Source organism: Hyperolius riggenbachi, chromosome 12 (assembly GCF_040937935.1).
Source record: "Hyperolius riggenbachi isolate aHypRig1 chromosome 12, aHypRig1.pri, whole genome shotgun sequence".
NCBI classification, from domain to species: Eukaryota; Metazoa; Chordata; class Amphibia; order Anura; family Hyperoliidae; genus Hyperolius; species Hyperolius riggenbachi.
In genome coordinates this window covers 83,225,402-83,252,651 of record NC_090657.1, presented here as the reverse complement: position 1 = coordinate 83,252,651, position 27,250 = coordinate 83,225,402, and the positions used below count along the sequence as shown (strand labels likewise).

Sequence of the window (27,250 nt, the reverse complement as noted above, 5' to 3'; positions counted from 1 at the left end):
ACTAGCCACAAATACGTCGAAGTTGCTTCGAAGTTGCGGCGACAGCTGTTGCAGGCGATTGACCAAGTCAATCGCCCGGCGACAGCTCTGAGTAGCGATGGTTCAGGGTGCGCGCGTCATACACACCGCAACACGCGCGTGCCACGTGGTTGCGGCGACAGTTGTAGCTCGTGTGTATGGGCCATTAAAGAGAAACCATAACCAAGAATTCAACTTCATCCCAATCAGTAGCTGATACCCCCTTTTCTCATGAGAAATCTTTTCCTTTTCACAAACCGATCATCAGGGGGCTCTGTATGGCTGATATTGTGGTAAAACCCCTCCCACAGTGTGATGTCAGGACCATGGTGCTGAGATCACACTGTGGGAGCCTTGTTGCACTGTGGGAAATAACAGCTGTTTTCAGCTGTTTCCAACTGCAAAAAAGCAAGCAGCATCTCCTTCCACTGACATCACCTGCCAGCAGTAAAAAAAAATGTCACCATGTGATAAATGTCAGAATGTAAATCAGGGAGAGGAAAGATTTTACAATGGGCAAACACTGACTAAATCATTTATACATTATTGTAAAAATGAAGCACTTTTTTTATTACATTATTTTCACTGGAGTTCCTCTTTAACCTGAAGAGAGGGAAGCCTAAGGATCCTATTGATGCTTCCCTCGGTGGTCGGTAGCCCCCTCCACATTGGGGGCAGCGCAGCTCCCTCTTCCTCTATCATGGCCATGCAGTAGCCGCGTGAGCCCGCCCATGCGCAGTAGCACGGAACCCGTAGACATCCATTAGAGGAAAACTATTCAGCTCGTTTCTTTTTCAGCCACTTCTTATATTATTTCATCAGTAAACAGGTTGTTATCAGGAGTAATGTGAAGAAATAACCAAGAAAAGAGCCAAACAGATTAACAAGTGTTACAAATGGCAGCAATATGGGTAAATGTTACTGACTACAGACTATGGCTCCAATTTACTAAGATGTTCAGTAATGTACCTCATGCAGTATTTTATGCAGGCAGGCTCGGTAGGTTATTGCGCGACCACGCTGGAGGAAGTGGAGCTGTGCGTCCCTGATGTGATTATAGACAATGCCTTGTTACTAATCCTCCGGGGGGCCGCGCTCAGCGATGGCGTAGAGAGGGAAGCCTCTACTGGATCCTGAGACTTCCTTCTCTTAACCTCCTTAGCGGTAACCACGAGCTACACTCGGGGTGGAGAACCACAGCTCAAAGCGTTAACCCCAAGCTACACTTGTGGTAGCAGCTGGGAGGTCCATGCAGAACATTGCGCACAGCGGGCATTCTCACTCACCTCCCGGGCGATCCAGACGCTGGCGGCCATTCCTCTTCCTGTCCACGGAGGCTCTGCACCCCCCTGGTGAGATCGACGACTGTCGTCATGATGACAGCCAGCAATCTCACTATAGGGTTACAGCGCCACCCGGAGGATGGAGGAAGAACTGCAGCGCTGGATCCCAGGGAGGTGAGTAAGTGCAGGGGCTGCTCTAGGCTCTCTCGTGGTATGATTTTTCTTGCTTTTAGGGTCTAAAAGCACATGGAAAAATTGTACCTCTTTTAGACCCTAAAATCAGGAAGGAATCATACCGCCAGGGAGGTTAAGGTAAGTATCTGATTTTGTACCCGAGCTTTGGCTCTGGGTCACTGTAAAGCGGATCTGAACTCTTGCACAGGACAGAAGGAAAACATAGAGAAATGCACCCTGTATGTATTTAGAGCGTTTAGCCTGTCTAATTCCCCCTCATCTGTGACTAATTACCACTGTAATTTGATCTTCCAGCTGTAACAAAGAAATGTTTCAGGTCCACTTTAATAAGACAAGAAGTAAACTTGTTTGAATCGCAAGCATTTTGCCGTGTTAATGGCAGGGCTGTGGAGTCGGAGTTGGAGTAGGAGTCAAGGAGTCGGAACAATTTTGGGTACCTGGAGTCGGAATTGGAGTCAGAGTCGGTGGTTTCATAAACTGAGGAGTCGGAGTCGGGATTTGGAGTCGGATGATTTTTTTTGCTAAATCCACAGCCCTGGTAAGTATTAGACTAAGGAGTCAGAGTCGAGGAGTCGGAGTCGAAGCAATTTTGGGTAACTGGAGTCAGAGTTGGAGTCAGTGGTTTTATAAACTGAGGAGTCGGAGTTGGAATAGGATGATTTTCGTACCGACTCAACAGCCCTGGTCAATGGCCTGCTGGGGAATTTGAGATTTTACGCATTTGACCGCATTCCAATCTTGCATTTTATTCACCGTTTACAATCAGAGAGTCTTTCTTTCAGGGCCTGTTTGTGAAGTGAATCTGCATGCAGGAAACGCATGCAGATTCGCATAGACAATACAAGTGGATGGGACTGTTTCCACTTGTCAGGATTTCAGAGCGTTTTTCTGTGCAGAAAAAATCTGCACGGCAGAGCCGTCAGAATTTGCATACTGCATTCCGCTATGCGATTCGCATACAATGTATGTAATAGGAAATTCACATGCGGTTTTGGTATGCGAATTTTCATGCGAATTCGCATGGACTCAATGGAAAAGCACACAGGCACTGCCATGGTTAAATTCGCATACATCGTCATGCGAATTCGCATGAAAATTTGCATACAACCGCATGCGAAATTCGCATTTGCATGCAAATGTTTACTGCGGCGATTCCCACCGCACAAGTGGAAACGGGCCCTCATGCCGTGATGCGCATTCTCAATTGCAATATATTTTGTCACCATCTGGAAAACCGCAATCAAAGGAGGAACATGGTGTGTGGAGACCGCAAATGCAAAAAGCCAAAAACCCTCCAAATTGGATGCAAAAACACAAGGACAAGTGTGCTCTCTGCATCAGTGTGAACCCCATCTTCTTAAATCTAGCCACTATTTAGTGTGAATAGTGTGGCCCTAATAAAGGGAACCTGAGGTGAGAGGGATATGGAGGCTGCCATATTTATTTCCTTTTAAACAATACCAGTTGCCTGGTCCTGTTGAATCTTTCATGCATCAGTAGTGTCTAAATCACACACCTGAAACAAGCATGTGGCAAAGTCAGACAGACTTCAGTCAGAGTACCTGATCTGCATAATTGGTCAGAGTCTATGGCTGAAGCACTGTACATACTCTAGATTAAAGTTGTCTGAGGCCGCTGATAATGACCGCCTCTGCCAATAATCCTGTGTGTGTACAAAACTCCCCAACATTTGGCCATGCAATGGCCCATAGCTTTGTTCTCTCCTCTCACCCCATCTGTTGCATGATGTCACATCTGCGCTGCAGCGTTGGCCCTCTGCCTTTGCATTGCAGCAGAACTCGGCGTTAGCTTGCAAGCTAACTATGCATTTGTACAGCCTCGGGCCAGCCATGTCACCCAAGGCATCGGGTCCTGATCCCTATTGGACCATATCCATGTATGGGCCTTAAAGTGTACCTAAGATAACACTAACTGCATGATTTATACTTACCCGGCGCTTCCTCCAGCCTTATAAAGATAGTGTGCTCCAATGCCATCCCGCCTGGCTGCTCCGTTCTCCCGTTTTCTGTTCTGTTATTTTTGGCCAGTTGCGGGGAGGACAGCAAAGGAGCCCACAGTACTCATGGGCCTGGAGGGAGCCCCAGGTAAGTATAAATCATGCAGTTAGTCTTGTCTCAGGTTTACTTTAATCTATTAGAGGCAGATGAACAGCAGGACAACCAGGTAATTTGCATTGTTTTTATAGGTAATAAATATGTCAGCCTCCATATCCCTCTCATCTCCGGTTCCCTGAACAATGACATTTATATTGTCCTTACATTTTGTTAGATATTAACCATTTCTGCCTCCCGGACGTGAAGCTCATGTCCGGGCGACTGCTCTGCTGCGGTGCCGCGCTTCGGCGCGCTCCCGCGCGCAATCGCGGGCACGCCCCTGTGGTGTCCTCCGGTAGCCCTGGGATCAGTGAACGGAAACATGGTTCCCGATCACCGATCCGTGTCCCCAGCAGAAAAACCAAAGCGCACTTACAAGAGGCTTCAATCTTTCTGCACGTAAAAATGTCCACATCCCCCTTGTGCTTCCGCTTAGCGAGAAGTACGAGGAGGGAAAAAAAAATTGAAGGTGGCCATCTTGTGGCCAAATAGTAAAACTACATCTACATATTTTTTACATTACAATTTGCACATATAATAACATTAAAAATTAACTGTTTATTTCCCACACCAAAATATTACCCAAATAAAATTTTTAATGGAAAAAAAAAATTACAATAAAAAAACAAAAAACAAAACATAAATAGTTACCTAAGGGTCTGAACTTTTTAAATATGCATTTGAAGGGGGTATACTAGGAAAAATTTTTAAATTATAAGCTTGTAAAAAGTGATGGACGCAAAACGGAAAAAATGCACCTTTTTTTCCAATATTGGCGCCATACATTGTGATACGGACAACATTTAAATGGTGTCATAACCGAGACAAACGGGCAAATAAAATACATAGGTTTTAATTATGGTAGCGTGGATTATTTTAAAGCTATAATGGCCGAAAACTGAGAAATAATGAATTTTTTCAATTTTTGTCTTATTAATCATGTTAAAATGCATTTATAAAAAAATAATTCTTAGCAAAATGTACCACCCAAAGAAAACCTAATTAGTGACGGAAAAAACAAGATATAGATCAATAAATTGAAATAAGTAGTGATAAAGTTATTAGCGAATGAATGGGAGGTGAAAATTGCTCTGATGCATAAGGTGAAAAATCCCCGCGGGCTGAAATGGTTAAGCACAATTAGGCCTGGTGCACACCAAAAACCGCAAGCAGATCTGCAAAACGCTAGCGTTTTTAGCTGCGTTTTTTCTTCTTATTTTGAAGCGTTTTGCTAGCGTTTTGTGGTTTTGTGCTGTGGTTTTTGGTACAGCAGATTACAGATATTGTTACAGTAAAGCTGTTACTGAACAGCTTCTGTAACAAAAATGCCCCCCCCCCCCCCCAATTTAGAGTGATAGCAAAGCACCGACAATTTGCACCACGCGTTATAGCCGCAGTGCGCCCACTACCCGCCCCCCAAAAAAACACCCTCAGACACAGTATAGCCAGGTATAGGTGCACCCAGTATAGGATCTCATGTGTAGGTGCCCTCAATATAGATTGCCAAGTATAGGTGCCCCCAGTGTAGGAAGTCAGTTGAAGGTCTCCATCACCCCCATAGGTAGCCAGGCGTAGGTGCCTCCAGCATAGGTAGCCTGGTGTTGGTGCCCTCAGTAAAGATAGTCAGCTATAGGTGCCCCCAGTATAGGAAATCAGGTGTAGGTGCCCTCAGTATAGGTAACCAGCTATAGGCGCCCCCTTGGAAGCCGGCGCCCTGAGCGACCGCTCCGGTCGCTCAGGTCAAAGGCCGGCTATGGGACACCCCCAGTGGAGTCAGGGTAAATATCTCCACCTGCCTTAAGTGGTTGGTTGCCCCTCATGAAACCTACCTTTGTGAGTAGTTTTCTATTACACTTACAATTATATCTCTTGAATTTACATATTGCGTTATTTGGGCTCCCGTTTTCTCTGTTCTTTTTCATGGTGCCAAGACACCCCACACTGCTATACTAAAATACTATGCCCATGACACACCTTGTGAAATGTCACTAAGCATACAACATCCATTACAGGACCATGCAAATAGCAGGAAATGCTGCTTTCTAATCATAAACTTCAAATAGAAGGTATTTCTTCACCCATTATTGGTACAGACTAACCAGCAAGCTCATGGTGACCCAGAACTCATTGGAGTGTGTAAGGGACTACAATGGTCCTAAAAGCCCCCTTACTAAGATGTTAAGAAAAACAAAAAATTGCTTTCCTAAAACAGAAAGAATTTGCGATAATTCAGGTTGGAGTGAGCTTGAGATGTCTCCCAGAGCACCACTGCTGAATATATGCAAATTAACCATTGTACCCTTAGAAGCTAAACACACCTCCAGAACCGCTGGAATGCAATGATGTGTCAGCTTGTTAAATTGTACAGAGCCATAATAATCCAACATGCATACAGACTGTTTCGGATTGTTTGATCCTCATCAGTGCATGGCATGGATTAATTTGGCTCTATGGAGTAGGGCTTGTAAACCGAGAGGTACAGACTAACCAGCAAGCTCATGGTGACCCAGAACTCATTGGAGTGTGTAAGGGACTACAATGGTCCTAAAAGCCCCCTTACTAAAATGTTAAGAAAAACAAAAAATTGCTTTCCTAAAACAGAAAGAATTTGCGATAATTCAGGTTGGAGTGAGCTTGAGATGTCTCCCAGAGCACCACTGCTGAATATATGCAAATTAACCATTGTACCCTTAGAAGCTAAACACACCTCCAGAACCGCTGGAATGCAATGATGTGTCAGCTTGTTAAATTGTACAGAGCCATAATAATCCAACATGCATACAGACTGTTTCGGATTGTTTGATCCTCATCAGTGCATGGCATGGATTAATTTGGCTCTATGGAGTAGGGCTTGTAAACCGAGAGGTACAGACTAACCAGCAAGCTCATGGTGACCCAGAACTCATTGGAGTGTGTAAGGGACTGCAATGGTCCTAAAAGCCCCCTTACTAAGATGTTAAGAAAAACAAAAAATTGCTTTCCTAAAACAGAAAGAATTTGCGATAATTCAGGTTGGAGTGAGCTTGAGATGTCTCCCAGAGCACCACTGCTGAATATATGCAAATTAACCATTGTACCCTTAGAAGCTAAACACACCTCCAGAACCGCTGGAATGCAATGATGTGTCAGCTTGTTAAATTGTACAGAGCCATAATAATCCAACATGCATACAGACTGTTTCAGATTGTTTGATCCTCATCAGTGCATGGCATGGATTAATTTGGCTCTATGGAGTAGGGCTTGTAAACCGAGAGGTACAGACTAACCAGCAAGCTCATGGTGACCCAGAACTCATTGGAGTGTGTAAGGGACTACAATGGTCCTAAAAGCCCCCTTACTAAGATGTTAAGAAAAACAAAAAATTGCTTTCCTAAAACAGAAAGAATTTGCGATAATTCAGGTTGGAGTGAACTTGAATTAACAATGGTTAATTTGCATATATTCAGCAGTGGTGCTCTGGGAGACATCTCAAGCTCACTCCAACCTGAATTATCGCAAATTCTTTCTGTTTTAGGAAAGCAATTTTTTGTTTCACCCATTATTGCAGCCTCTAACCATTTTAATAATCATATCTAAACTTTTGAAGTGATAATTAGGCTGTTATAAAGTGATGAAAGAGTCTTATGTGGCTTCTGCTTTATTATCAGCTGTTCTGTACAGCGAGTGGATCCTGGATTTTGCAGTTCAGTAAGGCTGCTATAACCAGCACAAATTTACCACTTATTATTATCTTAAATTACTGAACCCTTTGATTAAAGCTGGAATCACCAAGTAAACAGGATCCTTATCTCCTGTGTTACAATTGCAGCACTCGTGATCTCACTGATGTGATTCAGCTACCAGGTATACATTAAAGAGACACTGAAGCGATAATAAATCTCGCTTCAGTGCTTGTATATAGCAGGGGCATGTGTGCCCCTGCTAAAACGCCGCTATCCCACGGCTAAACGGGGGTCCCTTCACCCCCAAACCCACCCCTGCAAAATCAACGACCAACTTGGTCGTAGATTTTGCTGCTGTTGAGGCAGGGCTAACGGCTGCAGCCCTGCCTCTAAGCGCCGTCTATCAGCGGCGCATCGCCGCCTCTCCCCCGCCCCTCTCAGCGAAGGAAGACTGAGAGGGGCAGGGACAGGCGGAGATACGCGCTGACAGACGCGCGTGAGGCAGGGCTGCGGCGGTTAGCCCTGCCTCTATGCGGAAGAGATCCCCCACTGCACGGAGGGGATTTGGGAGGTAAGGGACCCCCGTTTAGCGGCGCGATAGCGGCGGTTTAGCAGGGGCACGCATGCCCCTGCTATCTATGAGGTCTGAAGCGAGATTTATTCTCGCTTCAGACTCTCTTTAAGGTGTTGGGAAAATTGGCTGCAGGGAAAAGGCAAAAAACGGTTTACCCTGTTCCCGCAAAACTTCCAACGGCTTTAATTACTATTCCACCTCCAGGCCGCCATAGACTCAGGGGTAAGAAGATAGAATTAAGTTGCCAGCTACTGTTGGCAAGGGAATTACACTGTTTTTATAGTAATTTGGGCTCTGTCTTTTGACAGCACCCAAGATACTGTTTGAGCGTCGCTCTAGCTGCCCTTATTTAGCTAGAGGATAGCATATTTGACTTCTCTAAACTATTTAAAGAACAGTGTACTATCTCCCCAATTTCCCTGCTGATGAAAGATTTTGTTTTCTCTCTGCTAATGTCTGCAATAAGATAACGACAACAGTCATCTGTCTGAAATTTCTGTGGTTGTTCAGGCTCTGCATTCTGCAGAAGTACGGTAATAAAAGCCTAATGGGGTGTCTGGTAAGAAAAGCGTGGGGTTTACAGTCTGATCATCTTGGCAGTGGATTAAGCAGATAAATACTATTTCCAGTAGACCCCTTACCCATTTTTAATTATAGACTTGGTGGGATGATGCAGCTGAGTTACGTCAGTGGCGGTGGGAAATTGAAATAAGAAATGGGCCAAAGCTCTCAAAGCCACTCCCCATTTGTTGACAGGCACAGCAGGTAGGAAACAAGAGCTGAGGGGGACCTTTCACATTTGCCAACTCTCTCTCTGCTCTTTACCAGCCATTATGGAAATTAACTAATTTGCAGCCAACTGATTTGTTTGGGTATGACAAAGAGATGATTTCTAGCTAGTCTGTTTTGTGATGTTGCAACAGTTAATATTTTAGCCTATTGTCTGCAGACTTTGCTGCTACTGTATATATAGCAGCTATAGTTTGCTAGAATAGTGTCTACCTTCCAAGTAAGTGGAGAGTTTCATATAAGGAGTTTACCTCCATCTTGCTGCTCCCACGGTACCAACTTTCCTACCAAATCCCTGTGCTCCTTCACATATGGTGGTACCCATATTGGATGGTATTGGGGGGGGGGGGGGGAGGGGAATAAGGGTTATGCATTGGTAGAGAGAGGGTTAAAGGTTAGGCATCGGTAGTGGCCGGGTTAAGGGTTGGGCATCGGTAGGGGAGGTCTTGGGGTAGCATTGGTAGAGGGAGGGTTCTTTGTGAGGGTAGGGTTAAATTACATCATAGTAAAATATCAGTAAAGATTGCCAATATTTTACTATCAGAATGAAGTTGTAGAATATTGGTAATTTTTACCGATATTCTACTGGTGTCAATATCCGGCACCCTTTTTTGTAGGCGCCTTTATTATATGTACGCAAGATTCTTCCTCTCAACCTGTTTCATGGGCTCTCCTCCATGAACTTTGCTATAGTATAGTCAATAATGGGAGAGTCTCCTGTAGATTCTCTATATCCTTAGCCAAAATGGTCCTTAATAGTTTCCCCGCGTGTGTAAGTAGCTTAAAATGTACCTGCGACGAGGGGAGGAACAAGTTCTATTGTACTTACCTGGGTTTTCTTCCAGCCCCTATAGCCGTACAGTTCCCTTGTTTTCCTCCTGGTAAACTCCCTTGTGCTGCTGTGCCCCTCCAAAAAGTTTGCTGACTGATCCAGTCGCAGGCTACTGCGCATACGGTTTGTAAAAACTTAAACTGCACACGTGCAGAATGCTCCCGGCTAAGGAGGCCCAATCGAAGAGGCGAAGTCAGCGATCATTCAGAGAGATGGCAGCACAGCGAAGCAGATCAGGAGGAAATCGAGGACCTGTAAAGCTACGGAGGAGGCTGGAAGAGGACCAAGGAAAGTAAAATAGAACTTGCTCCCTTGTATTAGGATTACTTTAGTCCTTGGTATCAAGATCACTGACAGGGTTGGCTCCTATAAACTATACTAAAGAAGGACTTTCCGGCTAAATAATGCTCTCTCTTGCCTGCCAAATAATGCTAAAAAAATCTATTGTAATGCAGAGCTAGAACCTTAGTAGCAGAAGTGACTGCTGCGCTGAAAGCTGTTTGTGCCCGGCTAGCGGCTGTCAGACTCCCATTCTATTGAATTAGAATGTGCTACTGCAAGGTACTTCCGCTGCTCAGAGCTCTGCAGTAAAGAGATTTTAGAAATAAAAAGCATTTTAGCAGGGAAGTCCTGCTTTCGCATACAGTTTGTGGGAACGAATTTGCTGTCAGGGTTTAGTTTGTTTTTACAGTATTTTTCCTGTTGTATCCAGTTATGCAGAGCTCCATCCCTGCGTATGTTCACATTCCCGTATCTGAACAGCAGTCAAATATTTTGATTTGAAAAGTGTAGATGTTGTTACGCAAAATCGTCTTTTGTGAATGTAGATTTTGGCCCCTTTTGCACTATGGCATTGTGGTAAGCTATCTTGCACAAAGTCAATGAAAGTCTATGGAGACGTTCATACTTCACACTAGGAACGATCGAATCCAATAATTACCGAGGGGTCGTTCTGTGGGTATGGGTCATAAAGATTTAATTCAGGATTGTGTCACTATGGTAATGCCGAAAAAGATGCTATAAAAGTCTGTTATTCATTATGTCATGCAACTACCTGAGGGCAGAAGCTGTTGAGCATTTTCACTCAGAGGAAAGGGGGAAAAAAGGGCCGCCGCGAGGGTACAGGCAACCCACGGAACATCTTGGTGCCTCACCCTCTGTGCTGTGCTGCCCTCTGTTATGCCTGATGCTCCTCTGTAATGATTGGTGTCAGCACACAGAGAGAATCTGATTATTGGTGATCTGCAGTATCACCAAGAATACAGATGTATACCTGATTATTGATGATCTGCAGAATAACCAATAATACAAGTATGACTAACCTCTGGACACCTAATAATGTGTAAGTGTTTGGGTGCAACAGTAGAAGGCTATCTCCCGTGGAGCGGGAGATACAGACACCACTGCAGCCAGTGGACACCTGAGGAGCAGGTGACCTATGGCCGAGCAGGAGCTATCTCTAGAGATGAGATAGAGCAGCAGCCAGTGATTCCCTGATGGAATGGAATCAGACTGTACTGCAGCCAATGGACTCCAAATAGGAAGAGACCACTGACTGCACTGCAGGAAGGCCTCTCTGAGGTACAGGAGGTCCTTGCAGCCAACTGACACCTGGTGGATTAGTGCCAAGGAAGTACAGACAGACTAATCACTCAGGGAACGAGTGACAGCCAAGAAGGTCAGACAGGCCAGGTCGGCAACACACGAGCATATAAGGTACAAAGACAGAAGACTGATTCGGTAACCGGATACAAGCAGGGTCAGCAACTGGTAGACAGATGGGCAGAGGTACCAAATCAGAAAGCAAGAGAGGTCAGCAAAGCAGAAGGTCATAACAGATATACATTAGCACAATTCTAATCTGAGGTGTGAGGTCCTTGGTCTCGACACCCAGGAACTGGTCTAAAGTATAACAGAGTAATGACACAGCAATCCTAAGCTTGGGTGTGAGGTCCTTGGTCTCAACACCCTGGAACTGGTCTAAAGTATAACAGAGTAATGACACAGCAATCCTAAGCTTGGGTGTGAGGTCCTTGGTCTCAACACCCTGGAACTGGTCTAGAGTATAACAGAGTAATGACACAGCAATCCTAAGCTTGGGTGTGAGATCCTTGGTCTCAACACCCTGGAACTGGTCTAGAGTATAACAGAGCTGCTCAGCGCCGCCCCCAGCCGCTCAGCCAATCAGGAGTTCCGCTGGGATCAGCTGATCGTCCGGATCAGCTGATCCCTCTCCTGTTGGCATAAAGGTCCTGTCCTCGAGCGCGCGCGCGTAATTCTCCCTCCGTGTGCACTAGAAGGCCCAGACAAACCAGACACATGTTGCTGTGCGGAAACTGCCGGTCTGAACGCGGAGACAGCCGCCCCGCCGCCAGACCGCGCGGCGGCATATCCGCCATTCATTACATCCTCGTCCTGTCCTCAGAGTTGCGGCGACTGAGAACTCATATTTCCTGGATCCAGTGTTGAATCACATTGCTCTCCTCTGTTGCTTAGTGGTGGTGGTGGGGGAGGTCATCTGACCAACTATACTAGGCTGGGGTGGGGGCACAGGGGAGAACATCTGGCCAAAGTCAGTGCTTCCATAGAGGCCCTAGGTCCCCAGAGCCTGTGGGGGCCCCCCGAAGTGCACCTTCTCCCCTCCACCCATGGTGACCCATGAGAGTAGGGATGCTCTGTGTTTTCTCTAGGAATAGAAGGAGGTAAACAAGGCTTATGTGCTGCTTGAGGCCACAAAAACCTTAGCAGCACCCCTGGGAAAAGAAATCAAAAACAGCACAGCATAGGAACATGTTGGGCTTCCCTGGTTTAAGGCAGTGCCTGACTGTCTGGTAATGGAGAACAAGTGTTTATGGTGTTATCAGTTCACTCTGATGATGAGGTGCCACTCTTGCTAACAGATGTGTTCCTAACACTGTGCGTTACACATTTGCCAGTAGTGTAAGAATCAGAGTCAACAAAGCCATGCGGTTGTTTATGGCCCAGTTCACACTGGCTCTAAAAAATGGTCTGGTCGCGGATCGTAACGGATGAGTGAGTGCCTCAGACAGCTGTGTCCTAGAGGAAGTGCAGTTGTGGACCAACACATCATGCAGGCCTAGTCTGTATGCCTTGTAGCTAATATAGCAAATAATTGGGATAATCCCAGATGACTGAAATAACTGGGACAATGGCTGAGCGCTAGCCTCTTCGTGTTCCTCTTTGGCTAGTGTCTCAGGAGCAAACCCAGGATTTCAAAAGGAGGGATTCCTGAAAGGCCTCTCTCAGCCACACACAACATATGGTAGAACGTTAGACTATGAGGCCTCGTTCCTATTGCGTTCCGATCGCGTGTCCATTCACGTTGGCAGTTTTTTGAGGCATTTTTTCTTCCTTTCCCGGTGTTTGGGTGGGCAATGCATTTGTGTTAAAAGCGCTTTTCTAAGTGCTTTTCCAAAGCGTTTTTTTAATTCACTCCCTGACGCAAGTCAGGAAGTGAACTCTTTGATCCGAAAATCGCAATCCGAGCCACATCATAGGAAAAAATGGTGTAGCCGCTTATAGGGCTCTTGCACACTGCATGCATTTCCGATTCCGCTTTTGAATCAGTTTTTACCTCCGATTCCGATTTTTAATCTTTATTGCATGCTGTGTTTTTTGATCCATTTTTCTGTTGAATGTATTCAGGGAAAATCGGAATTGAAAATCGGAAACGGAATCAGAAAACGGATTTGCAGTCTGCAAGGAGCCTTAGGGTGTCAGCGCTTAACCTTCCTGGCGGTAAGCCCGAACTGAGTTCGGGCTATGCCGCCGGAAGGCACCGCTCAGGCCCCGCTGGGCCGATTTGCATAATTTTTTTTTTGCTGCACGCAGCTAGCACTTTGCTAGCTGCGTGCAGTGCCCGATCGCCGCCGCTACCCGCCGATCCGCCGCAATTCCTCTCGCCGCGGCCGCCCCCCCCCCCCCAGACCCCGTGCGCTGCCTGGCCAATCAGTGCCAGGCAGCGCTATGGGGCAGATCGGAGTCCCCTCTGACGTCACGACGTCGATGACGTCGGTGACGTCATCCCGCCCGTCGCCATGGCGACGGGGGAAGCCCTCCAGGAGATCCCGTTCTTTGAACGGGATCTCCGGATCTCCGATCGCCGGCGGCGATCGGAGGGGCTGGGGGGATGCCGCTGAGCAGCGGCTATCATGTAGCGAGACTTTGTCTCGCTACATGAAAAAAAAAAAAAAATTTAAAAAAAAAGATTTGCTGCCCCCTGGCGATTTTTTTGCAAACCGCCAGGAGGGTTAAAAAAGTCCAAAAGCGCGTGAACAAGCCCTGACTATGGATTAGTTTGTAAACTACCATCTCAGGGTGTGGTGGTTATTTTTGTAAGGTTTGGAAGGGGAATAATATTTCCCACTTGGAAGGGGAATAATATTTCACACTTGGAAGGGGAATAATATTTCACACTGGCAGTTATGCTAGGTTTGATAGTAAGAACAGAAATAGACAATGGGGGAGGGAAGTGTTTTTTTCAGGTTTGGGGAATAGTATTTGGCAATAGGGAGAATTATGTTGGGTTTGGGCAGGAAATAATATCTAGGACATGGAGGTTATGTTAGGTTTGAAGGGGAATGGAATTTAGTACACAAAAAAATGATTGTAGGCTTAGGGGAGAAACACAGTAATTGCCAGAATGAACAATTCAGCTGCATTTAGACTTAAAGCTTAATGCCAAAAATACAGCGTGGAACTGTCAGAGCCAAACAGAGCAGGGAGGCAATTAAAGGGACACCTCCATTTCTTCTATTCACTCACACTAGCACTCTCTGGGCAAACTTGGATCTTTATATACCGCTCTTGGCTGCTCTGCTTCCAGCATGTCCTCCTGATCCGATACAGCTTGTAATTATGCAAATCCTTCCTCTTATGATGGCTTGCCACCCTTGTAATTTCCTGTCTTGTCCTCTTATCTCTCTCCTTTATTTACACTCTTTCTTTTTTTAATCACAATTCAGGCTTATTTATTAATGTTTTATTTTACTTGGGCAAGCTTTGCCTGTATTGTAAATGGACCCACTGCAAGTCTTTTTTCAGGCCCTCTCTAAAGAACAGGCACGTCTAGATAACATGCAGCTATTTCTGTCTGGTTATCCTTAGTTTTCCATTGTACATCTCAAAGCTTCGTGCACACAGCAGAGTGACAGGGTAGAGGATGCATGAAGCACAGGATTTAACCTTCGGTAGGTCTTATCGCAACAGTTTGTGATATTTTGCACGGGTGGAAGTGCGATTTTCGTAGAAGTGTGTTTTCTGATTTCTCCGTAATTTCATGGAGATTGGATTTTCTGGTTTCCAAGTTTACCTGAATTTCCAATTTCCGAATAATAATTTTTTGTCTGTTTTTGTTAATAAAGTTTGTTAATTTAAAGTGTACCTGATATGGGAATAAAGGGTATATACTTATACCCTTTATACTTACCTGGGGCTTCCTCCAGCCGCATGAGGTGTGTGGGCTTCCTTGCTATCCTCTCCGCTTGCTCTGCTATCTTCTAATCGCCCCGGTAATGTGGCGCATGCGCCCTGGCCGTACAAGGTAGCGTTCAGCGCAGAAGAGCGTGGCTGGCCACATTACTGAGGGGGATTATAAGAGAACGGAGTGGCCGGAGAGGACACCCACGCACCTCATGGGGCTGGAGGAAGCCCCAGGTAAGTATAAATACAGCAAGGAAACCCATCTCAGGTTTCCTTTAAATAAACAAAGGAGTTGTTTTTCGTGGGAAACAGCTATATTTTGCATAATCTAATACATCATTCAATATATTTAGCGGAAGTACGCTGTATTGCTGAATCACTGATTGGCCCAATACTTCCTAGTCTAGTGATTGGCAGGGCTGTGGAGTCGGTACAAAAATCATCCAACTTCGACTCCTCAGTTTATGAAACCTCCGACTCCAGGTACCCAAAATTTCTCTGACTCCTCGACTCCGACTTCATAGCCCTGGTGATTGGTCAAAAATGTCAGAGTCTCAGTAATGCGGCATTCCGATTTCCGCCCTACAATACTATTCGCTAATTGGCCTAATACATCCGAGTCTTGTGATTGGCATACCATTTTAGAGTCTCGGTAATTGAATTCCGATTTCTGTTGCAGAAAGCCGATTTCCGATCGAGAACTTGAAAAATGGAAATCCAGGGAAACTGGCAGCTCATCCGTACTGACACGGTGCTGTTAGCGCCACCTGGGGAACTCTGTGAAAAATGCACCCATTATTCACAGTCAAAACAGGGAAAGGCTGAAATGTTATTAAAGGATACCCGAAGTGACATATGACATGATGAGATAGACATGTGTATGTACAGTGCCTAGCACACAAATAACTATGCTGTGTTCCTTCTTTTCTTTCTCTGTCTGAAAGAGTTAAATAGTAAGTGGCTGACTCAGTCCTGACTCAGACAGGAAGTGACTACAGTGTGACCCTCACTGATAAGAAATTCCAACTATAAAACACTTTCCTAGCAGAAGATGGCTTCTTAGAGCAAGAAAGAGTTAAAAAAAGGGAATTTCTTATCAGTGAGGGTCACACTGTAGTCACTTCCTGTCTGAGTCAGGACTGAGTCAGCCACTTACATACCTGATATTTAACTCTTTCAGGCAGAGAAAGAAAAAAAGGAACACAGCATAGTTATTTTTGTGCTAGGCACTGTACATACACATGTCTATGTCATCATGTCACATGTCACTTCGGGTATCCTTTAAAAGTCAAGTGAAAATAAAAGAGTTTTTTAAGTGACCGTTTCTGCGATCTCATGATGTGGCTGCAGGTGCACAATTACGCACATGACATTCAGCGACGCGCGGGGATAAAGACCTTCACTGTGGATTGGACTCCACGCAAAGGACCGCATTCGCCTAACTACCCGTTTGCACCCATCGTGTGTTGTTGCGCGTACCTGCCCGCAGGTTGATGGATAGGAGATCGCTCATTTGTCGAGGGGCATCACCGGGATCCATCTTCCAAGGTGAGTATTCAGTTTTACATGGCCTTAGAATTCCATCGGACTTTACGCAAGTCAACAGACCGCTCCAGACTAGGTCACAGCTGGGAGCTAAATTTTCTTTTTTAAAGGATACCAGAGCCCAAAAGAAAATGAGAAACGGGGGGAGCAGGCATGTATGGTGAGCTGTCCTGATGCTCACCGCTCCCCCTGTTCTCCTTTCTGCCCCCTCAGGTGCCTGTAATTGCCCTGTGGCTCTGATGCGTGTGACCTGTAATTGCCCTGTGGCCTGCGCTTGCATGTGACATCATTGTGACATCACACGCGTGTGTCGAGTGCTTTCGGCTCCGGTTGCTTGCTGTAGTACCCGTGCAGCCCGGCCAGCGCAGGCCACTGGATCCGACCATGGCGAACGGAAGACGAAGCCACAGGGCAATCACAGGTACCCTAGGAGGCAGAAAGAAGAACGGGGGTGGGGAGCGGCGAACATCAGGACAGATGACCCTACATGCCTGCTCCCCCCGTTTCTCACCTTCTTTTGGGCTCTGGTATCCTTTAAACGCAGCAATGGGACAGTTAACCAGGCCAGCAATGGCACCGCCGAAACCTTAGGGCACTCTCTGTCTCCCTCTATCTCCTCCTCTCTCTCTTTCCTCTCTCTCTCTTTCTCTCTCTCTTCCCTCCTTGCGGGATCTCTCTTTCTACACTACTCTTTCTAAGGACGTTCTTGTGGGGCGTTTGAATCACTGCAGAGCTGTGGAGAGCTTATTTACAGCACCATCACCGACACTGTATGTGCCAAAAATCATTCCGGCTACAAAATAAATGCAATTCTAAATCTGGTCGTTGTCCTCTGAGCTTAACCCTGCATCTAGATTTCCCACTGCTCTGGACACTGAAGTACCGTCTGCTGAAAGGGATAGATGTTTATGGTTGTTGTCTGACATGTGTAATCTGCAATGCTTGCTCACACATTGTACAGTGCTGTGTAACGTGATTGTATGTTATAAATAAATAATGATAATAATTATTTATATGCCCTGAGAAAGTCAAATAATGTCCTCTCAGCTTCGTCCTACACATAGATGTTAGAGTGCTCTGGACTGCATCTGAGCGCCTGTCAGCTGCAAGGGATGTCACAAGCAGTATTAAAGGATCACTGTCGTGAAAATCTTAAAGAGACTCTGTAACAACATTTTCAGCCTTATTTCTCCTATCCTGCAAGTTCCTATAGCTGTTCTAATGTGCTCTGGATTACTGCAGCCTTTTCTAGTTGCACTGTCTCTGTAATATATCTAATCTTCTTTTCTTTGTCAAGCTTTGTTGACCCAGAGAGGAAGGAGCTGCCTCTGCTGTGATAGGGACAAATTATGCACGCCCCCTCCAGACTCACTCCAGTGTGTTTATTTCTCACTCACAGACAGGTCACTGCTCTCAGTCTCAGCTGTGTCTGTGAGGCTGTGGGAGGAGGGAGCTGCCTGTCACATGATGACAATTTGTTACCCAGACACAAGTGCAAAGCCCAAACTCCTGGCTCAGAAGAAACAGCTGTGTTTATAAAGGAGTCTGAGGATTCTTGTCACGCTTCAGTGGCACAGAGCCACAGAGGCAGAAGGTAAAACTTGTCATGCAAACATAAGGCAGTATATATTCTGTTTCTTTTCAGTATACTTCCTGTTTCGGCGGCCATTTTTACTGTTTACAAAACAGTGTATAAAACTGTTATTTTATCGGCAATATTGCGGCGGAGAGTGGCAAAAATGTCACAGAGGGGGCTAGGAGATGTCCCCCAAATAGGCTGATATGTTTATTTATATACTTTAATTTTCAATACAGATTCTCTTTAAAATTTAAAATATCTGTAAACTTTTACAAGTTAGGGCTTGTTTCCATATAGCGCGCTTTCATGCGCGCTTATGGAAACGCAATCACAGGGACGGCTGTTTGCTGTTTCTAATCATGCGCGGCGATTTACCGCTGAATCGTCTGGCATGGTTGCCAAAATTTCGAGGAGCTTCAGCCCGCAATCCTATTCGTTATAATGAATGGGATTGTACATTTTTATTTTCAGTTATATAGTTGTTGTTGTTTTTTATAACATAGCATCATTGTCTCATATTTGCAGTTTACACATTACTCAGCATTCTAAATGATTTTACAGAGCAGGCTAGTGGCCTTTTGAACTTTCCTCTGCAGAAAAGGCAAAATATAGTGACAGACAGTTGAGATAATAAGCTTCAGAAGACAGAGCTCTCTGAAACTTTGAAAGTCGGAGAGTTCAGTAAAGCTTTTTCGCATAGATAATAACTGGAGTTTCTTAACTCTTCCTGTGCTGTAAACAGTATTAGACTCATATCTCTGCTGCTAATGTTTTATTTCTTAGATATACTACACATACAAATCATTATATCATACGTTTATTTTCACTTAATGCTGGGAATACACAATGCATTTTTGCAGTCGATTTGCCGTTCGATTGTGTTTCGATTCATTTTTCCACTCGATTTCCCGCTCAGTTCTGGGAGAGTGTATATTGCACTACCATCAAGTTCATCCAGGGAAAAAAAAAAAAAAACACCATCCTAAAGCTGCACATATTCCAGTTGATCCAGGGGAAGGCGAAAAACCTTACAAGGCCTGGGCCAATTTGCCTTGAAAGGGAAAATATCCTTCCCACATCCAGATGGCAGTCTGTGAAATCCCTGGATCAACTCTCCTGGGAATTGCCTTGCAATTATAGCGGTGGAAGAAGCCCTTCAATGCAAGAAAAGCATCCAAGCCCTCTTTAAATGCAGTTATGGGGCTTGATTCACTAAGACAAATAGCACGCCTTATCAAAGTTAGCACACCTTATCAAAGTTAGCACACCTTGGGCTCGATTCACAAAGCGGTGCTAACCTAGTTAGCACGCCTAAAGGCTTTGGGCGTGCTAATTAGGGTGCTAAGTAGTTAGCACGCACAAAGCTTTAAGAAATCGCACGCAAAGTTATACGAGCAAAACTTTACGCGCGTAAACCTTTATGCGCGCATAAAGGTTTACTGTGCGCATAAAGGTTTACACGCGTAAAATTTTGCGCGCGTAAAGTTTTGCGCGTATAACTTTGCGCGCGATGCGATACGTCTTTTAGGCATGCTAAGGGGCTTTTTACAGGCGTGCTAACAGTTAGCACCGCTTTGTGAATCAAGCCCCTGATCAGAGTAGCATAGCGAGAGCTAACAACCCGCAGGAGCTCAGGGCAGGACGAGTAGAGCTCTCATCACTGCCAATTAACAGGTATAAGTTCGCTATGCTACTCTGATAAGGCGTGTTAACTTTGATAAGGCATGCTAACTTTGATAAGGCGTGCTATTTATCTTAGTTAAGCCCATACAGTTTGCCATCACCACTTCCTGAGGTAAGATGTTCCAGTGGTACCCAAAACTGTATCCCATACTCTAGATGTGGCCTCACAAGCGATTTATACAGAGGGAGTAGTATTAGTATACTACTAATTTTGAGATATTATTTCCCGTTTTATACATCCCAAATTTTATTTGCTTTAGCTACTACTGCTTGGCATGGTATATGATTACCTAACTTGTTATCAACCAGTATTCCTAAGTCCTTCTCCAGGTCTGCTTTTCCCAGCTGTATGCCATTTATTTTATATGGTGATCTACCATTGGTACATCCAATTGGTGATCTATAATTTGTACGCTGTGGAACTAAGGATTTATTAAAGTGAACCTGAGGTGAATGGAAAGAAGACATTCTTACATAACGGGGTGTCGGTACATACAGGCTGATCGGTCCCTCACCATCCTACTCTGCTGCCTGGATTCTCTGCTATGGGTCCCGGTAATTCCGGTTGGGCAGTAGTGCGCATGCGTGGGCCAGCCGCATGCCCAATCGCATTCCCGTCGCCAGGAGCTTTCTGCACCTGTCTGTATATGTGCACTATGCCCCAACTGGCTGAATTTCCAGAACCCATAGCAGAGGATTCAGACGGCAGAGGAAGGTGGCGAGGGACTGATCAGCCTGGAGGGGGCTGTAGGAAGCTCTATGTATGTATGAATTTCTTCTTTCCATTCATCTCAGGTATCCTTTAACTATTTTATCCATCATTTTAAGTGGAGTACCAGATGGTTCAGTGTTTGAACCATTGCTATTTAAAGTTCGACTACATGCCACTGAAATGTCCATAAGGTCTGCAGTTAGGGCATCACAATTTACATCACTAAACCAGCATAAACTGGGCTCTCCCCCGTTTTTGGGCCCGTGCAATGCTGGGACACCTAAGTCTCACTACTCCATGCTGTCTCCACTTAGTTCAGCATAGAAGGGCCCAAAAGCGGTTGAGAGCCCGATAAAACTCATGCTGATTTTACTTCCTTTTAAATGTGAGTTTCACTAAGGTGAGTGTATGGTTTATACTTTGAGGTGATTGGTCCGTGTAAAGCCAGAGGGAGAGTGAAGAGGTATCCAGGAAAACTCTTACAGGCAGAGGGGGGGGCCTATTGATCACCCGTAAAAGCGCTGAAGACCCCTATAACCTAACTTCTCAACATCTAACGGTGAGTTGCCCAGTGATCACCAGTGGTGGAGGCACTCACTGGTGATCCATTGCTGGATTGTAGTGTTTTGAATAAGAAACTGATATAGGTACATGGAGCACTGCATTAGTGGAGGAGTTAGCAGTGCACTTATACACTGTAGACTCTATGGAAAAAGACACACTGTGTAGCACTAACTGTGTATAATGTTTTATGTTTAGAGTTTTGAGGAAGGGTCACAACCATTTTACCCCATCAGATATTCCTTTTATTCATAGCATTTGTAAGAAAAAATTGTAGGACTTGAAACACCCAGAGTTCCAGATTGTCCTGCAAGCTCATGGTGAACCAGAACTCTACCCCATATGCTCACTCCAACCTGAATAATCGCATATACCTTCCACTTTTAGAAGGCAAAATTATGTTTTAAAGTACACTATGGCCTTTAAAATTTAAAAAAATTCAGATACTTACCTCAGAAGGGGGGAACCTCTGGATCCTAATAAGGCTTCCTACATCCTCCTGTGCCTTCTCGTTCCAGCGCTGGCTGCTCCCAAACAGCACATGGCAACAACATTTACATCTGCGCAGTAGAGTGGACCCGATCAGGCTCAGCTATTTCTCCCAGAACCCGTGGGGATGCTGGTACTGCCATGTCGGCAAATTTGCGGGGGGGGGGGGGGGGGGGGGCTGCGCTAAATGGGAGAAGGGGGAGGTCTCTCTAGGATACAGAGTCTTCCCCTTCCACGGTAAGTAACCCCCCAAGGGCACTTTTTTTTCCTACAGGTACACTAATGCCCCTGGTGAATCTCTCTGTGGGTTTGTTCTTCCATGTAAGAAAGATGGGAGCAGCTATGTCTTTATTTCAGGATTAAGTTGTTAAATTCCTGTTGTGTGTTTATGGCTAGCACTCTAGAAACACCACTACTTTGGGTATTCGGTACTCTGCAAACAACTTGGTTCTTGTAGATGGAGAGGAAAGAGGAGCTCCCTCATGAGGCACCAATCTATGTGTGGATACTACTTTATTATTGCTTAGCAGGTGGATGCGAGGAGAACAATTTTAAGAATATAGAGGACAACCACCATTTCCAAATACATTCATTGAGGGATGTCGTCTAATTACTGTATGGACTCAGGTGAGGGTTTTTCATTTACTACGATGTGGTCTAAGTTTTACACAGTTTTCACCTTTCTCTGAATACTGGGGTTCCTGATGATAGTTTTTTTCCCCAAACTGCTTGAACTTGATGAGCAAATGCTTTTTGCACCTATTACATGTCAGCCTTTATCAAACTTCCAGTTTACTTTAATACCTGAGACCCTTCTGTACTTCCTTCAGAGCTGGAAGTAGGACTTTTATAACTGGAGTGTTGCTACTGCCTCATTATTGTTCAAGCGTTTTCCTCATTAGATTGTGAGCCTCTCTGAGGGACAGTAAGTGACAAGACAATATACTCTGTAAAGTACTGTGGAAGATGTCGGCGCTATACAAAGACTAAATAATAATAATAATCTGTGACACTTTACTTCAGTGTTACTTCAATGGGAAAGGCATGGTCCCCTCCTGCCTCTGCAGCAGTTACGTGGATGCTGTGCATAGGTTAGGGATGCATCACAGAGAGTGAGCTTTAAAGTGGACCAAAACTAAAAATACAAGATTTTAGAAATAAAATCTATTTTCTAAATTATAATAATAAATAGCAGCCTTTTTTCAGCTGCTCGATGACAAACATAAAATATTTTACATTTATTGGAGAAACCCCTCCCTTTCCTTTCACATTGCCGGCAAATAATCTGGCAAACTGGTGGAGTAGATGGTGTCCAGCAAAGGAGGAATTGCTAATGGCTGCCACCTGTATAACCCTAGTTATGCAAAGAGGAGGGTGAAAAGCATGCACTGAAATGCTCATAGGCTTGAAGGAGTGTTTATTTATATTTGTATGTGTCAGAGTGGTGCAACTAAATATTTTGAATTAAAAAAATGTTTGGTTTGGGTCCGCTTTAAAGAGAAGCAGAATCCAGTATAAAGAGTGTCCCATTTTTTTACCTTTCCCAAATTTGTTTTAAAAATTTCAAAGCAGCCTTGTGGCCCCAGCAGGGCTGTGGAGTCAGTACAAAAATCATTAAACTCCAACTCCTCAGTATATGAAACCGCCGTCTCCGGTGCCAACTCCATGTACCCAAAATTACTCCGACTCTGACTCCTCGGCTCTTTAGTATACTTACCAGGGCCATGGAGTTGGTACAAAAATCATTCTACTCTGACTTCTCAGTTTATGCAACCACTGACTCCAGGTACTGAAAAATTGCTCCTACTCACTGCACAGCTTTGGTCCCCAGGGTACCCATAGCCTCATAGCAGCATAGTTAGTTTGGTTGAAAAAAGACATCCGTCCATCAAGTTCAGCCTCATTTCCCCAACCTGGCACATGCCCAGTTGAAATGTGCTTGTTCACAAGTACTGGCATATGCAATTCGGGACTTTGCATTCCCACATAGAATGATTGTTTTAATGGTAGTGGGCACTTCTGTTTGACTGGTTATCAGTCTGAAGATTAGAGGTTGGGGAAGTGGGGCAACAGGCTAACCCGGAGCCATGAAACTGCTTTGAAATTTTGTAAATGCAAACAATGGAGGACACTCTTTATATTAGATTCTCAGCTCTTGTTCAGGTGCCCTTTAAAATTGAGTAATCATGAAATTATCTCTGAACCAGTGATCACAGGAATACAATTTCAGCCACGGAAAAAATTATACAAACACGTAAAGGACAAGCAACGTGACAAAATAAATCTATCTTTGTTTACCTGGGGCTTCTTCCAGCCCCTAGAAGTCACGTGTGTACCTTGCTACAGCTCCGGTCTTCCCTGGGTCCCACTGGCAGCCTCTGACATATCGCCAACCCCTGAGGGGTTATCATCTTCTGGGCATGCATCCACGTCACACGTGAAAGTGCCCACGTCATGGGGAGCAGTACGCTCCCAGTGGCATGGTCGAATTCACACGCGCCATGGACCATTGGGGATCGGGGATACTGTAGAGGTAGCCAGCGGGATCCGGGGAAAACCAAAGCTTCGGTGAGGTACACATGACTTCTAAAGGCAGGAAGAAGCCCCAGGTAAGTAAAGATAGATTTATTTCATTGCCTCTCTTGTGCTTTAAAGACAGAGTGTCAATTAAAAAACGCTGGATTTAAAGAGAATCAGAGATGAAAAAACTAAGAAGAATCCATACTTACCCGGGGCTTTCTCCAACCCCATAAACACGTGTGAGTCCTTTGTTGTTCTCCCACGGTCTTCCGTTCAGCCGCAATCAGCCCCGGTAACAGGCTCAGTCGTGTCAGTCCGGGTCTACTGGGCATGCGCAGTAGGTCCGCGCATGCGCAGAAGACCCAGGCTGATCCCGACTGAGCCAGTTACCGAGGCTGATCGCGGCTGAACGGAAGACCGTGGGAGGATGGCGAGGAACTCACACGTGTTTATGGGGCAGGAGGACGCCCCGGTAAGTATGGATTCTTCTTATGTTTTCATCTCTGAATCTCTTTCTGCTTTAAAGGAAGCCTGGAAGGTTTGCCACAGCCAAATTGGAATACTTACCTCGGGAGGGGGAAGCATCTGGATCCTCCAGAGGCTTCCCCTGTCTTCCTCATCCAGGCGGATCCAGCAATGAGATCCCCGAAGTGCGGCCGCATTCCGCTTACTTAGTAGCACAGACCCACTTGGGCTCCAACAGAAAAAGCCAAGGCTGATTTGGTCTGTGCTGCTGCCCAGGCAGCTTGGGCATGTGCAGTAACATGGACCCAATTGGTTTCGGCTTTTACTGAAAAAAGCTGAGTTGGTCCATGATACTGCGCATGTGCAAGCTGTCGACAAGCGGATTTTTGGGGATCTCAGCGCAGGGACAGTGTAGTGGAAAAGGGACACTTTTTTCCCTACAGGTACACAAAAATCCCATAATGATGCTTATTCTTCTTGCAGTCACATGACCACTGTAGCACGTCACCTTCTGTTTTGGACCATCGTACACGCTGTACCACTCCAGCAATCGGCTTGGTTTTAGGTAAAACTACATTTTCATGTTGTTACCTCTGCAGCCCTGAACTGGGGACCCCTAAAAAGCCTGAGGCCCTGGGTAGTTGTCCAGAGGACTGGTCCATTTGGCAGTCCAGGACATGCTCCTTTCCATTCAGTCTTGTAAGAGGCAAGGGCAAAACACTTCTTCCACCTTGATGGGTGAGAACAGGAGGGAAACAGCTGCAGCATTTATGTGACTGCAAGCGTGGCAAAATTCCACTATTTAGCTGTTTTATGTTTAAAGCATACTTATACGCCTGCATTGCTATAATTTTAATTATCCGGTAGATCCAATTAAATTCCACTTCCAAGCCTGTCTGGAGGTTTGTTGCGCATATCCACTATTCCTGTAATGAAATATAATGATTCTAATTTGATTTAAAATTTAGTACATCATAATTGTACCTCATAGAAACAAACAATAGCTTACTACCAATAAGCCCAAATTGAGGGTTAAGATCTGTCAGCTTGACTGTAAGCTGAGGCTATGAGGGACTTTATAATATGGAAGGGATTATATTGATTACATGATGCAATAAAGAATACTAACCAAATATACTAGTGTTCTGTAGACATCTGAACTAATACTATTTTATTGCAACCATTGTTTCTTACCTTGATGAGCTTGCATCGTATTTGTGCAGAAACCATATGACTATTCCTCAAGTTGCCTACTCTGAACATCAAACACAATTTCCCATCTCGTTGGGAGATGACAGCGTTTTGGCTAAACATCAGAGTCTCTGCTCTCTTTTTCGGTTGTGACATCTTTATGAACATGCAGCCTATCAGGAAAGCGTCCACAATAGATCCCAGCAAAGACTGGAAAAGAAAGAGTATGATCCCCTCTGGGCATTTCTCCGTGATGTACCTGAAGCCATACCCAATGGTCGCTTCTGTCTCTATAAAGAACAGAAAGGCAGAGGGGAAGTTGTAGACATTGGCCACACAAGGGGTGTAATTATCGTCGTGGTTCCTGTTAATGTCTCCTCGGATGTAAGCAATCATCCACCACATGGAAGCCATGACCAGCCAAGCAACTGTGTAGGTTAGAATAAAAATGAGGAGGTTCCATCTCCATTTCAGGTCCACCAAGGTGGTGAAGAGGTCCGACAGGTACCTGCTGGTCTCTCCTCCTAGATTCCCATGCTGAACATTGCACCGACCATTCTTGTCTACAAACCTCTGCCGCTTTCTTTTAACAGAGGGAAAGAACCCACCTCCCACCGTCGTGGTGACAACATGATATTCTTCTCCAAATTTCCTTCTCAGAGCTGACATCTTCTCTGTTCAGGTTCTAGACGCTAAAAAAAAGTTGGTCATCCCTGCAAGTATTGCTGCTGCATCTGCACCTTCAGTTAAGCTTCAGGACATTGACTTTTTAGAGGAGGAACAAAGTGTGTTCCAATGACTGATAGGATGGATGGTGGATGCTGTAGCCCTTTAGCTGGATGTTCTGATTGTGTGCACTGAATAGAAAGCTACTGCTCAAGAGAGCGCAATGTGGACGTGCTCTGTGTGCCTGCCTGTGCCTCAAGCCAATCCCTAGCAATTCTAGTATGAACCAAATCATCCTATATGCCACTGAGCAGCCAGTAGGTGGCGCTAGAGATATCTGCAAGGAATTGCTTTCTGTAAAGAAATAGATTGCAAATACCTAAAACACATTACAATTGTGTCAGCATACAGCTTCGCCTGTGTACCCCCCTCTCCCCCCCCCCCCACCCCTTCCCTCCGCCCCCCACACCAAATGCTGATAGCTTTTTCTGGTGTACAGAAATTCATTTTATGTGTAGCCTCTGTGCAAGGTCTACATGTAAAATTGAATTTCTGGAACAAATAGGAGCTAAAGAACAAACACATTCCTATACGCAGCTAGGGCTGGTTGATACTGAATCAGTTGCTGTCAGTTATAACTGAACGGATGAGTGATGTGCAGCCCAGGTGAAGGCAATGTCCATGTTTCTCTTTGGGTCAGTTTACATCTCTGCATTCCAACTGAAAGCTTTTTATCACAGTGCACAGCTTCAGGACCAGTGATCAGTTAGAATGTATCGGTTTTTCAGCATTCAGTGTATTCTATGTTCTTTCGCTGGTCTTGTGTGTGTTTCTGTTAACCCTCAGATGTGACAGATGTACTGTAAACAGAAGCAAACACGGCCCTCATTAAAATTATTGTCATGTAATTCAGGCTCATCAGTATGCGGA

At 45.1% G+C, this 27,250-nt stretch overlaps 1 protein-coding gene across 1 annotated transcript in view; it reads right to left on the bottom strand.

Moving 5' to 3' along the window:
• The window catches only part of LOC137541756 (G protein-activated inward rectifier potassium channel 1-like), a 43,574-nt gene extending 17,005 nt beyond the window's left edge, over positions 1 to 26,569 (bottom strand). Inside the window, exon 1 of the mRNA XM_068263241.1 lies at positions 25,658 to 26,569. Within this exon, the coding sequence (XP_068119342.1) occupies positions 25,658 to 26,323 (666 nt within the window). The 5' untranslated portion in view covers positions 26,324 to 26,569. The remainder of the gene's footprint in view (positions 1 to 25,657) is intronic.
• Positions 26,570 to 27,250: the final 681 nt, after the last annotated feature.